The 17,094-nt window shown below is 41.5% G+C and overlaps 1 protein-coding gene across 6 annotated transcripts in view; it reads right to left on the bottom strand.

The window, feature by feature from the left end:
• PTPN22 (protein tyrosine phosphatase non-receptor type 22) overlaps positions 1–17,094 on the bottom strand; it is a 37,038-nt gene that overhangs the window by 1,886 nt on the left and 18,058 nt on the right. For 3 of the 6 annotated variants that reach the window (XM_081916329.1, XM_081916328.1, XM_081916332.1), the window contains 15 exons: positions 16,923–16,994; positions 16,744–16,806; positions 16,066–16,208; positions 15,243–15,309; positions 14,781–14,858; positions 14,082–14,174; positions 10,778–10,854; positions 9,227–9,933; positions 7,912–7,992; positions 7,060–7,190; positions 5,809–5,836; positions 5,276–5,356; positions 4,397–4,497; positions 3,366–3,396; positions 1,091–1,168 (listed from right to left, as the gene is read on the bottom strand). In XM_081916329.1, the coding sequence (XP_081772455.1) occupies positions 1,091–1,168; positions 3,366–3,396; positions 4,397–4,497; positions 5,276–5,356; positions 5,809–5,836; positions 7,060–7,190; positions 7,912–7,992; positions 9,227–9,933; positions 10,778–10,854; positions 14,082–14,174; positions 14,781–14,858; positions 15,243–15,309; positions 16,066–16,208; positions 16,744–16,806; positions 16,923–16,994 (1,831 nt within the window). Of the gene's footprint in view, positions 1–1,090; positions 1,169–3,365; positions 3,397–4,396; positions 4,498–5,275; positions 5,357–5,808; positions 5,837–7,059; positions 7,191–7,911; positions 7,993–9,226; positions 9,934–10,777; positions 10,855–14,081; positions 14,175–14,780; positions 14,859–15,242; positions 15,310–16,065; positions 16,209–16,743; positions 16,807–16,922; positions 16,995–17,094 lie in introns of those variants that run through there. The other 3 variants (XR_014169572.1, XM_081916331.1, XM_081916330.1) reach the window with 3 other exon arrangements.

Here is a 17,094-nt window from a genome sequence, read left to right as displayed (position 1 = left end):
GGGTGACCTTGGGCTAGTCACTCTTCTCTGAAGTCTCTCAGCCCCACTCACTTCACAGAGTGTTTATTGTGGGGGAGTTACAGATAGGTAGCCGTGTTGGTCTGCCATAGTCAAAACAAAAAAAATTCCTTCCAGTAGCACCTTAAAGACCAACTAAGTTAGTTCTTGGTATGAGCTTTCGTGTGCATGCACACTTCTTCAGATACACTGAAACATAGAAGGGTCTGGAAACTTCTGTTTCAGTGTATCTGAAGAAGTGTGCATGCACACGAAAGCTCATACCAAGAACTAACTTAGTTGGTCTTTAAGGTGCTACTGGAAGGAATTTTTTTTGTTTTTATTGTGGGGAGGAAGGGAAAGGAGAATGTTAGCCGCTTTGAGACTCCTTAGGGTAGTGATAAAGCGGGATATCAAATCTAAACTCTTCTTCTACTCTTCTTCCTGCATTGCAGGGGTTGGACTAGATGATACTTGTGGTCTCATGCAGCTCTACAATTCTATGATTCCAAGTTGACTGTTTCAATTTAAAGACTATCTACAGAAACATTGTAAAATTAAGGAATGTTAGAAGGATGCTGGAATGAAGTTATGTGGTTTTAGAAGTAATGTTATAAAGGAGTATGTAAAAATGGGTTGTCAACAGGTGAGAATGTAAAGTTAAAATATACTAAGATAAATGAAGAAGATAAAAACAAAGATGGAAAGGATTTGCTGAATTAACTAACTGAACTAGAATACAAGAAAGGGAGGTGTGAGGAGGTCAAGGAAACAAGTAAATGAAAGATAAGTTATGGAAAAATTGATTTGTTTTTAATTGGGGGTTTTTTCAGTTTTTTGTAACTTTTTGTTTTATTATTTTTTTTCTTACTTTTGTAATCTTTTGAAACTTTAATAAATATTACTTAAAAAAACAACACAAGTTGACTGTTTCATCAGACCCAAGAGTATAGAGTGCATTCCTCTAATATCTATAAACTAAAACAATGTGCAACAATAACCATAGTAGCAAAACAACAACCACACTACCCTTAAGTTTTTTCATGGTTAGTCAAATAAGGGAGCATCACTTTTTAAAACAACAACAACATACCAAATCTCAAAACAGAGCTGGAGTGATTTGATTGATGAGCCTCTGGAACTTTTAAAACTGAAGGTGAACCACAAATACCTAGAAATAGAAAGGAAGATCTTAGGGACCAATAGGCTGCAATCCTAACCCACTTATTTTGGAGCAAGTCATGTTGAGTGCAATGTCTCAGTAGACATTGTTAGGATTGAGCTGATGGCCCATGTAAACATCACAGGCTTCTTGAAACATGATTCCTGCTGGGGAGGCTGTGGTACTCAGGCTGGGCACAAGAGTGAATAACCATAACTCAGAATTTTGAAGACCACTGTATTCTGTATTCTGCATTGTATACTGGTTGCTCTGCTCCTGAGATGTTTTTCTAGTCACATAGGAATTACTGATCTGTCAGCAAGTTCTTGTGCATCTGCTAAGTGGTTCACATGACCCAACAATAGGGATAAATTGCACGGGTCTTCCCCACAAGCACTGTTCTGCAGGAGGGGGAGGAGTGCTTATTAAGTGACAAAGGCCTATGGCTGTATTATTGGGTCATTTAAACACTCTCTTAGCTGTTCAGGAGCTGCACATGGATGAGCTGCCTGCATAGAGCTGGAAAAATGTTTAATACGCACCACAGAACTTGAAGGATCTTTCCAGGAGGCACAGAATATTAAGCTGTGTCTGGGGCAACATTCTACAACCTTCACATTACTTTTCTTCCTCTGCCTCACCTTGACATCCTGCTCTATTTAACCCTTTGTTGGTGCCTGTGATTAAGGCCCAGATGTAGACATGCCTTCTGCAAACACAGCAATCCAACTGTATTGTCGGGGGCTGGACTGCTGGCAGTATCCAGATGTGTGCCAGAAGCCATAGGACGAAGGCCAGAGTAAAAGTCAGAATCCAAAAGGACAAGTTAGGAGGCAAGGCTGAAGAGCAATCCAGAGGCCAATACCAAAGACCAACCAATGATACTGGAACACATCAGAGTTTAGGAAGACTTTGTTGCTCAAGCGAGGTTCAGTTGGAACAGGAAGTCCTCCTATACTTATTCTTGTCCAGAAGGATCCTGTAGCCAGCCTGGGTGGGCACAGCTAGTCCAGGGTTCTTCATTGAGAAGCTGCCACATGCATTTTAGTAGCTCACTACAGAGGAAAGCTGTCCATAGATCCCAGTTCTTGACTGTTTCTCTCTTCACCAGTCTAGCGCTGACACTCTCCTCCTTCCTTCTGCCAATACCTAACCGGCTTCCACCTCTCTCCCCATCTCAGGCCCAACTGGCTAAAATAATACTCTCCATCCCGCCCCCCTTAGATTTTAAAAATATTTTTTTTTAATTGCAAAAACAAGAAAACAATACAGCATATATTCATATATCTATATCGCTCTATATAAAATTTCTTTATTAAATTTGCCAGTTGCTTTATCTTGCCCAGGGCAACCCAAAGTGACTTACAACCAAACAAAGAGGCAATAAACTCTACATTGTTACATTAAAGACAAGAGGAACAAGAAATACATTAAAAATATTCCACCCACAAGGTGACCACTAGCTGCTGATATTGCCTGGATTTTGTTACAATGCACATCTTAGAAGATGCCGTGCTACCAAATCAGCAACGTTGGCAGCGATATTTCCTGCTTTTGTTAATCCAAAGAAGGACACACAGGAAGAGCACCATAAAGATTTATCAAGGTTTCCTGGAAAACCTTTGAAGGCAGGAACCTGCATCAACAGGTGCATGGAGCAAAGCTTTATAAATCAGCATTTAAAAAAAATAATGTTTTGTGCTAGAGGTACCATCCCAAGTAGGTCTAATCTAAAAGGCCTGTCATCTATCGTGTGTGGAATGAAATAATGCCCCAGTTCACATAATGAATGTTGCTTCATGGGAATAATAGCATTAGGATCTTGTTGACCCATGGTGATCATAATGCATAGTTCACCTGCCTCTTATACAGAAGAGATACTGAAAAGATGTGGGAGAGGCTTGGCAAGCAGTATACACAAAGATTTCACATTTTAGAAATTGCCTTCTCTGTTTAGTATTCACAATGAGACCTCCGCAGATAAATGTAGATCTTTAATTAATTCCTGGTTCTGAAACCCTCTGAGATGCACAGTGAAAAACAGTGGAGCTGCGTGATAGGTCTTTATTAATACAGCAAAACTACTGAGTGCCTTCATCTCCCAATAGAATTGTTAGGGGTTATGGTTCCTCGCCTCAGACTACAACACAGCACCACCGCAGTGAATATGCAAAATACAGACAGTCTATAAATTCAAAAGACTTACTGTTTTTCACATTTCGTAAAATTTTCAAGCTCTAGGGGGAAAAACACAGAAAAATTACGGTGTTGCAAAAACCCTGCTTATTAAGAACAGATTTTTTGAAAAAATAAACTACAGGGAGCAACTGTCATGAGTACCTGTCAAAAGGCTGTCCCATATTCTACCCACCCAACTCATTTAATCTGGATCGACTATTTCTGCAGGAAATCCAATGAGTAAAAATAAAATGGAAATGGTAAACATGGATCAAATTGGATGGGGGGGATATAGGGTGACATTTGAGAAGCGCTGAGTGTACAATGAATTGCTGTGTGGAAGCACCCTAGATCAACACAAGCAGCCCATTCTTTCCCATTCATTCTGGGACAGCAGAATGGAGTTCTCGTCCAGTTAGAAGATGAAGAGCTTTGTTCCCCTTTGCATTGAGGCTCTAGTAACCCTTTAAAGGTGAAACAAAGCCAGCCTCGAGTTGCATCACAATGGGCCATTAATTTGAAATTAAGGTCCTTGGGTATATTTCCTTCTGAAAAGAGTGAATCATTGTTAATTTACATATTTGATTATTACAGCTTAACTGCACAGGTAGCAAAACTGCAGTTTCTGGTTTCATAGGTACAGTACTGTATTTGCTTCTCTTTCTTGCTTAGAGCGCTCCCTAGTGTTGTGAATGAGAAATGTTCCAAGCTCTGGTTTTTACCAGAGGATCTACCAGTTAAAAACTTATTTCTTCTCCATATTATGGATGGAGTCAGTGGGGGAGAGAGACACCTAACAATTGTTAGGTTGTGTTTTTAAGCAGCATAATGTGGGCTAAAACTGGAAAGTTGGGTAGTCATGGGTAGTCTACCTAACAGTCTACCTAACAGAAGGCAGCCCTCCGTCAGAAGACAGTTCTCTATTTAAAGATAAAGAACTTCTGCACAGCTGAAACTTATATAATTAGCATGGAATGGGGGAAGCCCTGCTTCTCTGCTAATAGAAATGTTACAGCCGTCTCTCCCTCCACTTCTTATGCATTCTCTATGCTCCTTTACCTTACTCCTCCTGAAGCATTTTGCTTCCTTTGATGACTTGTCTGTTGATCTAATCACAGACTCTCCAAAACTCACAGCATTGTTCGTAACAGATGGTTGAGCTAGAAAAACAAAAACACACTTAGCAAAATAATAACTGTATCGACGCTTCCATATACATGGGGGAACCTGTAGACCTCCAAATGTTGCTGGACTCCAATTCCCAACAGCCCTAGCAGTCAGCATGGCTAATGTTCATGGATTATGGGAGTTGTAGTCCAACAACATCTGGAGGGTCAAAGGTTCCCTACCCCTGCTATATATGGAAGGCATCATTTGAGAAGAAAAAGAAAACAAACCAATTCTTCCCCCCAAAATATGGCAATTCTTTCAATATAATTAAATGTATAATTAATACTAGACTGTAAACCACATTGGAGATTTTTTTTTGCCCTTCTGAGGTTCTCTGGCTGCATCACTTGATTTATAGACATTCGGTATTGTTTCTCAGTATGCCACAAGTATGTATTAATAGGAATTACTGACAAAAGGTGGGTTCTGAATGTGATTATATGGAGTCTCATTGTTATCTTCCTTTCTTGTTGCTGTGATTTTCCTCCATCTGCCCCAGCTGCAACAAAACATTTCTCTCCAATATCAGACTCTACAGCCACAGCAGGTGCTGTAACTCTCAAAAGATTTGACTTTACCGCCAAAGGCACACTCCTCCATTGTCTCCCAAGACAGACAGATGCCAACAACAAGATTCTCCTCCAGCACATTTCACCCAGACCTTCTCAAACCTGACTTTGTATTTGCTACCTCCTCAAATGAAAATGCATTAACTAAAATCACCACCCAATAATGTTGTTATAAGACAACCACAGCTATTGTACTTACATTCCTCATCTGCAAGAATAAAGGACTCAGGAGTTCTTTCAGGAAGGGGGGGAGGGGAAGGAGACCGATCCCGGGGAATCTCTGTAACAACAAGCAATACAAAATAATTTAAAGAAAACATTTTCATTAGCTTGCTTTCAAAAAAAACCCCTGAGCCTCTCCAGCATCAGGCCAACATTGTCTGCAATGTCTTCAGTTCTGCTATCTGCTATCAGTGTTAAGCACAATTCATCCCAAGAAAACATGTATGCACCTTAAGCTCCCACATACATAGGGAGAATTCTTAAAACATGTGTTAATATCACTGGCTCTTCAGTATTTTGCAATAATGCTAACAGAACAAGATGACAATGAGGAGCAGGATTTGGTAATGTACCATCTATACAACAGAAGTTTTCCATTGACAATAAAAGCAAGGCATTGCTAGAATGATGGAACATGATTAGAACAGGATATACCCCTGTTTCATTACAAAGCAAACAGGTGTAGTAGTAGCACAGACTAATTCATAGAAATGTCAGGAGAATGTTTACCTGATCTGGGTCTCTGCAGCTTTGCATTCTGAAAACAAACAAAAGGAGAATACTTTATCGTCCCTCAACTCTATATAAATGCATTTAACTTTTAGTAAGTAGGTGATGGACAGCTGTAACTCTCTAAAGGTTTGACAATGCCCCCAAACAGCATCATACTCAGTGCTCCTAAAGAATTACATGCTGCGTGCAATTGTAGTGGAAGGTGGATCCACATGCTATTTGTGAACCATGCATTTACAAAAATCCTATTTCAGTTTTTCAAAACTAAATCAGAAGAAAGGGCATTCTGCTCATTTTAAAAATGTGACCACTGAAAGTGACACTCAAGCAAGCCACTTACCTTTATTCAGAAGAGTTCTCCTATTAAATTGCTGAAGGGATTTTCAACTGTGGTGTTAGCAAGAACCAGAGCGCCCTGGTCCTGTTTCTACTAATATCAGTATGCCCTTCCTTTCTGTCTTTTATCTGCCTTCAGGTTCAGAAAGTGTTATTTACTTCCAACTCCTGAAAAACTGTTGTACTGAACTGAACAAATAAGAATAACAGCTTGAAGCAAATTTAGCAGTGCTGCGAATGATAACAATTACAAAAGCCCTACCCGCAGAACAATGTTTCAGCAACACAGTAGTAGCTGCATAAGATGGATGCTACTCTGTCAGCATATAACACATCTACTCAGAGATCAGCACAGGTTGTCAATTTGTTACCGGGCCCTTACCAGCTCAGGAAATTGCAGTAACAGCCCAGTGAGAACTGAGAATGCTCTGTGGACATGGAACACTGACTAACAAGGGTGGGGTGGAAAACTGGAGGAAAAGAATGGACAGAATGGAGTATCCTGCAGAAGGCCTAGCTGGCTGGAAGCCTGAACAGAACCTTGCAACATTTTGTCTCAGGTCCCACTTGCTCATGCTAAAAGCCAAAGCCCTTTATTCATTTCCCCTGTTTTGTGGCATCTTCCTAGTTAGTCACATCAGCTCCCAATGGATTTTAGGAAGAAGAATGTTCGTTAGCAGATGTTCCCATCTTCACTGGAATTTGCGGGACCTCTCTACTGCCAGTTGACTCACTCAGACTTAATACAATTTGTTTTTTCAGAAGTATTGTCCTAGCCTCGGCTGTTGGGCTATGAACTGAATTCCTGCTGCAATTTAGTTATATAAAGTAGCAGCCTTTGTTTCTGCAGAAGTCAGGTGAACTATATAGCAATATTACTGGTGGAGATGTATAAAATCTCTAATGCGTTACCTTACTTGGCCTCAGTCTCACAGAGTCATCAGAAAATTTCAGCTGAGACACGCCGCTCCATTCCTTAGAGATTCCAATTTTCTCATTTTTGAACAGTGATTGGTGGTTTGAATCTGGCAACACAGAGTCATCTGCAATGGATAAAATTAGAAAACATAATGGATCTTTTAAAACTTTCTGCAGATCATCACTATCTTAGTCTAAGTTGTAGATCAGGGATGGGGGACCTTCAGCTCAGATTTGGCCTTACAGGGGCCCCAACTCACAAACCACACCAACCTGTTCCACACCTAATGTCATATGTGTCAGGTACCAAATGGCTACAAAGGGAGCTTAAAGTGAGCTCCTGATCATTTCTGTGCTGGAGCGAGGCATGGCAGGCAATGGGCAGCTGATCGGCAATGGGAGCAACCCTGGCTCCAATAGCATGAAGCAGTTTGCATTGAAAGTGCTGCTAAAATGGAGCTTTCCCCCACCATTTCAGTAGCAGTTTCCATGCAGACTGCTTCATGCCACTGACCCCTGCAGGAAGCAAGCTTGAACAACTGTGTGACTAGTTTCCCCATGGGGAACTCAATTATGCAGCCACTCCCTGTAGAAAGCAGCTTGAATTCACCATCCATCAGGTGATGGGCAGTGAGTTCAAATCTATGGAAAGGTGTTTTGCCAGCCCTATGCTCAGTGTCAATCACTGGATGGCGAAGTTGGCTTTTGGGGTGAGGATGACAGAAAACTATCTGGCCAACTGGGCCAAAATGGTTCTCCACCCTTGAAAGAGATGATGACTTCATCTTGCATATGCTGTTCTGCCATCAACACAACTGTATTCACTTAGATGATACTTGAACTCACCATCTTCTCCAGGTACAATAAAGGACTCAGGGGTTCTTTTAGGCAATGGGGGAGGAATGTCTTCATCCACCTGGGAAGAACCTGTTAAGCCAAAATGCTGAAGTTAGTGGACTTGGGTTGTATACACAAATATCTATTGCAGACATGCAAGATAATAACCAAGACCTCTCATCTATCATGGTCTTCCTTGACCTTGGTTGCATTGCATAGCTACTCGCAATGTTCCTTTATGAAAACTAGTCATGAAATAAAAAACACAGCCTTATTCTGAGTCAGACTGTTGGCCCATTCAGATCCAAACAGTTTATTGTGAATCAGCAATACCTCTCCAAGATATATATATTAGGCAAACACTGCTAGCTGAAATCCTTTTAGCTAGAAAAATCCATGATTGGACATGGGAACTTCTGCTTGCAACATGTGCGCTACAGAACCTTCCCTGCTTCAGTTGTGCACTATCATTTTATGGACAAAAATCTTTGCCATTATGTAGGAAAACCATGCGCATCTTAAAATCCAAGTCTATAGCACTATTCAGGCCATAAATGTGGACAGAAAGTGTCTTGCAACAAGCTTCTCTGTTGATTTAAATGAAGCATATCAGGAACACTGGAAACATGAACAAACTTCCGAATGTATAATAGGGAAACACCACCAGCTTGCAATCGCTGTTGCAAAATCTTGAAGTGCAGAAGCACGAAAGCATTTACTTTCAAAAAATAAACAAAGTGACCACCAGATGGCACTGGAAGTGGTAGCACTGGCAACTACACTTCCTTCCCCCATCAACCATAAATCCTGTGTATCCAAAGTCCACATGGAAACCTTCTGCTAATTTCTTTTCCTTCTCATTCCTCATTTATCAGAATACAGAGTAGCACAGTACTATTCATACTTTTTCAGATTTTAGATTTTTACAACTGTGGTATCCCATCACCCAAAAGTGTTGGGTTGTTGTGCAGCATTTCTCCTCCTTCCCTTCCCAGCAGTGGGCCAAGCAAGGAGTTTGAATTCTAGATATTAAAACATTATGATAACCCATATACATCTCTTCTGTTAATATTTGTTAGATGTTCACATAAAGAATAAAACATAGACGCTCAAAGGCCATTTAATCTCCACATATGAAAAAGCTGTTAGTTGTCCATCTTGATTCCTCATCCATGCACTAGCAAAGTCCAATTCTGGCCATGTGCAAACTTAAAATTTTATCACCCCTTGATCTGTTAGGGCAACAAAACAGCCTCCTTGTACAACTTTCTTTTGTAATGCAAATCCCCCTGCAGGAGGAACCCACAACCTCTCAAGGACTTACTCTGGCAGGCAGATTCCACTGCACCCACTGGTTGGCTATCCTGAGCCACAGAGCTGCATGGTGGGTAGCTGGCCCTTGCTGGACTTTCCAAGGGCTGACCTCTGGCATCTGCAGCACAAGCAAGCCGGGGAATTGTTTCAGATAGATTCGCAGCAGCGTCAGGAAGCGCTGGGGAACATGGTTCGTCCGATGACAGGGAAGAAAAGTAAGGATCTTCTGATGACCAAGTACAGGACTGATGGCGTAACTTCGCAAATAGACAACGCTTGGTGTTGCTTGATAGTTTATTTGAAAGGCTAGAGTCAGCTGTAAATCCTCCAGGCTGCAGGCCCTCACAGGAGCCAGGGTCCTTTCTTGTCAACGTTTGGGACGCTCTCTGTGATGATAACTCAAAAGGGGTCGATTTGGTCCGTGTTAGAGGCACCTTTGAATCTAAGTTGATCCCAGCCTCACTTCCTGATTTTAAAGTGGCAGGTAGCTCTGCCCAAAGGAGATGGTTGAAGTCCAAACTGTGATGCTTATGGAGTGGCTGTCTTGGCAACCAAGAGTTCAAGACTGCTGCGGCATCCATGTTTCTGGTGGCACTGAAGCTCAAGGATCCAATTGAAATTGCTTGTCTGACCAGAGAAGCACCATCTCTATATCTGTCACGAGTGCCTATATCATGACCCAGGCTCAGAGATTTCTCCTGTTCCTCTTGCACTGAACTGAAACGAAGGGAACATGATTGTCAAAGGTATAACTATTCAGGAAGGCCCTTCTCAATCCAGACAAAGTTCCACTGCATTGCAAAATGGCTAGGGATAAGTGAAAACTCAGAAACTTTACTTCCACCTATGAAAAAACATCAACCAAAAGAACCCAGACTAGCTTCTTAAAAATGAAAAATGTCTTTTTGACACCCTGGGGACTGCCAAGATTTTATTTACCTTGGTATTCAGCCAGATGCTTTTGGAAAGTCTACCAGCAGCGCATAAAGGCAATAGCCCTCTCTCACTGTTCTCACAAAGCAACTGGTAGCATTCAGAGTTCCTCTGTGTTTAACGGTTCCAACTAACTACCATAGACAGTAGCTGCCGATAGACAAGATGACCTCCATACATTTCCTTGATGCAAAGTCAGTAGAGAGGAGAGGCAGGTAGGAATTGTTTTACTTTAGTAACCTTGTTTCCTTTGTAGCAAGGATGGGAAACCTGTGGCCCTCCAGATGTTGTTGAACTACAACTCCCACCATCTCTAACCACTGGCCATGTTGGCTGGGACTTATGGGTAAAACACAGCATCCCCAATCCTGGTCCATAGCTAGGTTGAGACTATGGGTATAAACCAACCAAAGTTGAGCTAAGGCTACTTTATTTCAGTGAAAGAGAGAATAAATATTTAACTGTCCCACTGAGATTAGTGGGCTCCACAGTGCAATCCTGTGCATGTCCTTTGAGATCAATCAATGGGGCTTCCTCCCAGATAAGTGTGCATTGGATTACAGCCTTTTTAAAGTGCATAATCTTTCCCGAATTGTGTGCTATACTTAAGAATTGCATCTTTTCTTACCTGTTCAATTGCATCAAAGAAGGCGTTTCCATATGTGGAGCCTGGAATGCTGTAGCTGTTGGATGGCTTGCTTCAGACTACAAAAGTTACAAAAAAATATATAGGTTTGTAGACTCACAGAACCAGAACATTGGTTTTTAACAGGTGGACGTAGTACTGGCTTACAGCCCAATGTAAGGTGGGTAACAACAGCAGCACTACCACCATATAAATATAGGACAAAATATTTAAGAAATTGGTTGCCAAATGCATGTTTGGGCTAAATCATGCCCAGGTCTGGACTAAAAGATCTGTATTCTGTGAGGTCCACACATGGGCATAGCCAAGATTTTTGTGCGGGGGGGGGGGGCAGGACGTTTGTTTGGGGGGGCAGAACCATTTTGATTGGTCAGTTAATTAAGTATTTCTATTGTTTTACTTGATTGGTGTGGGGCAGCTGCCCCTCCCTTGGCTATAGTCATGTGTCCACACCTTTCATAGTGGAATGAGTGGGCTACACTGTTGAATGTGGAATTGATATTTGCCATTACAACAGATAATCACTGAACTCCTTTATCTAGTTGCTCCTTTATCTAGGACATCCCTGCTCTCTAAATACATTTTTGGAGTTCAGTGGCTTGATAAATATTAGACTACTACGGAATCTGCCAAGTAGGGTACCTCTCTCTAAGCTCTCCAGGAAATGCTGATTCACTTTTATTGCTTATAATTAATGTGGTATGTCCCTCTTTCATCACCCATCTTACTTCAGTGTATTTGGCTTCTGCGTAGTACTCAGCACCAAGTCTTACATTTTAGCTACCTCATGAGTTATTGGAAATGCTTCCACATTGCATACTATTGCAGTGCTCCACATGGTGAACAGCTGTTGGAGCTACTGTGAGACAGAAGCATCTCCAGCGTCTTCCATATAAAAACTGGTAACATAAAGATCAGACTTTGCTTAGGACTGGTGCAAACATAACACCCCTGAAAGCAAATTGCTTCTGTCTTCCATCATGACTGACTCCAGTTTTGAAGGGCCCTGAAGTGTTCTCTGCTGGCACTTTGATGAGAATCAGAATTGTGCAGTTTATTTTTATTTTTTTAAGTGCAAGTAAAATGAAGTTTAAGCCTATGTACACATCAGTGGCTTAAAGTATGGGCATGTCCCCTCTTTATGTTTGCACTTGCTGAGTACACCAGAGGGGGGGCAGGGGTGTCTTCATTCAATGCTCATTACCTGATTTGTTTCTCTGTGCCTACACCACCACCCCTGAACTGAATGAAGCTGTCACCTGCACATGTGCTCCCATCTGCGCATGCACAACAACTATCCGGACTGTGCACACCTCAGCTTAACGGCATCTTGCCTTTTCAAATCAGTTGGAAGCTGATTTGAGGGGAAGTACATCAAACAGAAACAATCCTCAAGAATCTACAGGATACATACAGATTGTGGCTAATGCCACGTGTTCTCTGCTTCATACATCAGCAGTGGGAGCCCACTGGAGTCAGAGGAAATGGTAATGTGTACACAACCTAAGTGAACTGGGGGAGGGAGGAAGTGTGCTTGAGGGAAGGGATAAAAACCCACACCTGGGATATTTTCTGTCAACCTCTGCTGACTGGTGTGGATTTCAAGGAATGGAATAACAATTAATATGGAGACTGAAAGAAATAGGAGTGTGTGGATCCTCATGTACCAGTTGCGCACACAGAACAAGTGTGGAACAACCTTGTCCGGATGTGCCCTCTGATTCAAGCTGTTTCAAATAAGGGTTCAACTGTATTGGGCCGTAATTCTCAGCCCACACTTGTCTCCAGCCTACCATGGGGGGGGGGTGGATCACAAGGCCATATGATCCTTTTTCATGGTGGGACATCTGCTTGTGCACTTTCTTCTAGTACTGCAACCTAAACATGCATGCACTTAGCTTCTGTAAAGAGATATGCCCCCAAATTTCTCTCTCTCTCTCTCTTTTTTTTACCCAAATACTTTTTATTGCTTTTTTGTAACAACAACAAATAAAATAAATACTCTTACATTCAAATTTCTCTCAAAGAAGCTCTCTATCTAGGGCCTTCTAGGCCCTCAGGTTAATCATTCAGAGAGACTCCGCAGAGGTGTGGGTTTGCTGTTGTCTTGATATTGTAAGTCAGTCTCAGCCCCAAATCCATTTTTGGTAAACTGCTTTTTCAAAGGTCCTTTTTGAAGGTCCTAAAAGCTGTGAAAAACAGCCAGTATCTGTGAAACCACATCCTGGTTGAAATGCTGCCTCTGTCACCCTGGCCTATACTTCTGCTAGACCACATAACTGCCCACAGCAGATGAGAAAGAAAATGACTCTCTCAGCTTGAGCAGAAGGTCTCCGCAAACACAACAACAAGCACACGGGGAGGGGGATTGGTGTGGGTAAGATTCAGTTGGGAGTTAAAGAATCGGAGTAATGGCATTTGAATTTATCTTAGGTTTTCCTTTATCACTTAGTAGCAAAGGTTGTGTTCACACTTCTCTTTACTGTGCACTCAATGTGTTTCTAGTGCTGCATTTTTAATCCGTGTTCACATGATGTTATTCAAAAAGCCTATGTATCCTGTACTTTGTTATAGAATACTACTGCTGGGTGTGCTGTTTCTCAACCAGTTTCACATGCCATTCCTCATTCACCTCTGGCCAAGGTATGGACAACTTTGAATAGGACAAAGACTTGCTTCCCACCCCATAAATGCTCCATGATGTGAACACAAACAGGAGTGTAGTGAAGCCTTGCCAAAGTGAATGGCTAGGGAAGATACAGCTGTGAAATGCACCAGGGGAAAAGCAACTTCACAACACTCTAAGGCAATAATGTGAACACTCATTTAATGTGTAATTGCAAATGAGTAGGTTGCAGTTCTGTGAATAAGAGAGGGTGGAATGTACATTTTGGAAATTCCATGCTGTGGAATCACAACATTGCAGGATATTGACATCATCATCAATGAACCAATCCTTAGAGAAGTGAACACAGGATGATTTTCTGTTCAACGCCTGCTCACTCCTTCTGACTTAGCTTTTAGAAACCAAATGGACGGATGGAACATTGGGTGGATAACTGATCAGGCATCACAAAAAACCAGCAACAGGGGAGAGTTTGCATGCAAGAAACGAGGGTTGGGTGAATGCAATACTGTTGGCCTGAGATCTGAATTTCTCTACAAAGGGTAAATACAACGTTTGAAGTACTTCCTGTTCCAGTTCCTGTTTGGTGCTAGCATTGGTAGGAATGCTGCATTTTGGGGGGAAATGCTCTGTATTTGTAACCAGACACTGTACACTTACCTCCATAGCAAAGTTATCGGAATGATGAGCGAGTGCCTCAATTTGCCTTTTAAAGAGCTCAATCACAGCATCATAGACCAACTTGTACTGCTCCTGTAAAATGATGCCAATAAATCACATGGAGATATGCCACTTTTGTTCATTCATTTCTCTACTTCATCATAGACTTTGAAAGCTATACTGATATTTTCTGGCATACAAGCTAAGGAGCAGTGGTTATCCCCAAAGTTGGGGAGATTCATTTAATCAGTGGGTGTGACTAAGCTTCATGCTGAGCTTTGCTGATGTATAAGAGGAAACTGAAGTTCTGGCACTGCTCCATTTTCTGGGACAGTACCTTTTTAATGGGTTAAAGATTTCATGGAATGATTGATCATCATTTTGATAACAGATCATTTCCTGGTGGCAATAAGCATTTGAAAGATTGTGCGTGCCCTTTTGCCAGCCAGTTTATTTGGCACATTATTCACAGAATGCCTTAGCATTTTAAACTTTGATCTCCCTTCTTTTGATAATAACTGCACCTTTTCCTTTGATGTCTCTGCAGGGGGCTTTCATGTAAAGAGGGCTCTTGTACATTATTGCCACACACACAAGGATTTCCTCATTAGAGCACAGCAGTGTCTCTCTATAAGGCAAACATGCTTTCTACAATTTCATATAGACTTTGCACAATAGAAAAAATATTTTTGAACGTACCAGTGTTTGCACTAATAAAGGCCTCTGTGTTCGCATTTCCTGGATCGTATTAAAAAGGCTGAAGTTCATTGGCAGAATCTTAAGATAATGAAGGGGAGAGGAAAGACAAAGAACTGTTGGTGATATAGAATGCCCATATCCAGCCATCCACTCTGTGTCGCAACACACCTTATAACTGAATTCATATTTCAGAGTCTTACTGAAGAGTTTCAGTAATTCCTATTGATTGATTGATGGCATCCATACATTACCCAGTCAACAATATCTTCTGGATATTTACACTATACTCTGGGCGTTTATACACATCAGCTGGTGAAAAAGTTCCCATTTCCAGTAACAGCATAACAGACAGCAAAATTTCCCATCTCATGACAGTTATATTACCATCGGTGGGAAGTTCCTTGCCTGACATAGTGGCACATGAACAGTACAAAGATGTTTAACAGGGAAACAAAAACTCACCCCGTCTTTTAGCAAAGTCCACGTATAGTCAATGGCACAGATGACTCCTGTTCTTCCACAGCCCGCGCTAATAGAAAAAAGGACACAAGGGATTGTTGGAAGAAGGGCAAGAACAGCTCTCATTTTCATCCAGCATCCAGCTCTCTTTTTTCCTCCAGTATTTTAATAAAAGAACATTCAACCTTCCCTGAAAATCTCTCAGGGCCCATCCACACATTTGTTTGTCCTGTGATTACTAGTACTTGGTATAAATCTATTATCACAGGCCTGAGAAAGTTTTGGGTTTTTTGTCCTGCCACTTGCCCTGGGAAAACCCGCTTTTTATTGCTGAATCGGAACAAGTGTCAATCTACAGAAAAACCTAAGAAAAATTTGTCCTTCCCCTGAACTGGTCCTAAAATAGCTCCTGAACGGATTTTTATGTGCTTTCCCAGGAGCTGTATTGGGGGCAGATAATGTCATCCATTCAAATTGAGGTTGATATCAACCCCCAATTTATATTTCTGATCTATTTGCCGAACTCACTTAATTTCTTGCTCTGAACTAAGTGGTATGCATCTTTTAACCTCACTACAGGATTAGGTATTTTTGGACAGCAAAACTAAGAAAACATATTGACTTGGTGGAGGAAACATTACATGAAAATAATCAGAATATAGAATCCACAGAGAGGGGAGATAAAGGAGAAGATGCAAAATTAAAATAATTGTAAGCCTCCAAGATTATAGTTGAGTGTATATTTCCCTTTGAGCATTAATACAGAGATTGAGCATTCTCCCTTGGCATAAAAAAAGAATAAATCTCTACTGCCAAATAGCCTCACCTGCAGTGTACACAGATAGGTACATCATTGTGTGCTTGATAGCAGCGCATCTCCTCTATGAGTTGAAGAATAGGGTCGATTGAGGACGGTACATCATGGTCTGGCCAGTTTTTATAATGGAAGTGGTAGACAGTTCGGCTATCCTGTAAAGGCACCAAAGGAGAAGAAGTGACTCTGATTGATCTCATCCTCATTTGAAGGTGGTGGAAGTAGTGGGTGGGTAATTTGACTGTTGTGGGTACACATGCCACTGTATCCATTTGAGGATGCAAAGTTAGGCTGAACTGAACACCCTACATATCTGCAAAGACACCATACCTACACCTTTCCATTGAGCATATCCAGATTGTGGCTGTTCAGATTTCCATGCCAATATCCCTATTCACAGTTCTAAATGCTATGAATGCATCAGTGTGACAGATGAGACCCATTGAACTTAATGGAGCTTAAGCATTTATACCTACGTACAAGTTGTAGACTCAAACTCTTCTTGGGCAAAGATTACTTCCTCAAGTTTCTGCTGGATGTAAGCTCCTGCAGTTATGAAGCATCGGACTCTATTACCACCACCATAAGTGGTGTATTGGAACCACAAAAGGATTCACATAAATGGGTTGATCGGTGGCACCAGCACAGACTACTTCCCCAAGCATTCCTACCATATGTTCCCAGACTTACACTGTCATTCAGCTTCACTTTCAGAGTGCGAATCACATACTCATTTCTCCTTTCTTCAGCCTCCTATAGGAAAACAAACCAGGATGACATTTTCTGCTGGTAAGCAGCAACAATTTGCATTAATCAGAATGCAAACTATGAATTAAAACAGGCTGGGGGATAAGCATGGTTATACTCACACAGGATATGCAGAAAGGGCCCATATTGATTGGAGACTCATCTGCATCAACCCAATATCGCTCACATTTCTTCTGTTGGAAAAGAAGTAGAAGGAGACTGTGTTTATCTGTCTCTTGCCTTGTCAACTCTCATATCTTCCTTTCCCTGCCCCCACCACAAAAACTGGTTTCC

This window comes from Podarcis melisellensis (assembly GCF_964234715.1).
Source record: "Podarcis melisellensis genome assembly, chromosome: 6".
NCBI classification, from domain to species: domain Eukaryota; kingdom Metazoa; phylum Chordata; class Lepidosauria; order Squamata; family Lacertidae; genus Podarcis; species Podarcis melisellensis.
The sequence above is the reverse complement of the archived record's forward strand: the minus strand, read 5'-3'. Positions and strand labels throughout refer to the sequence as shown.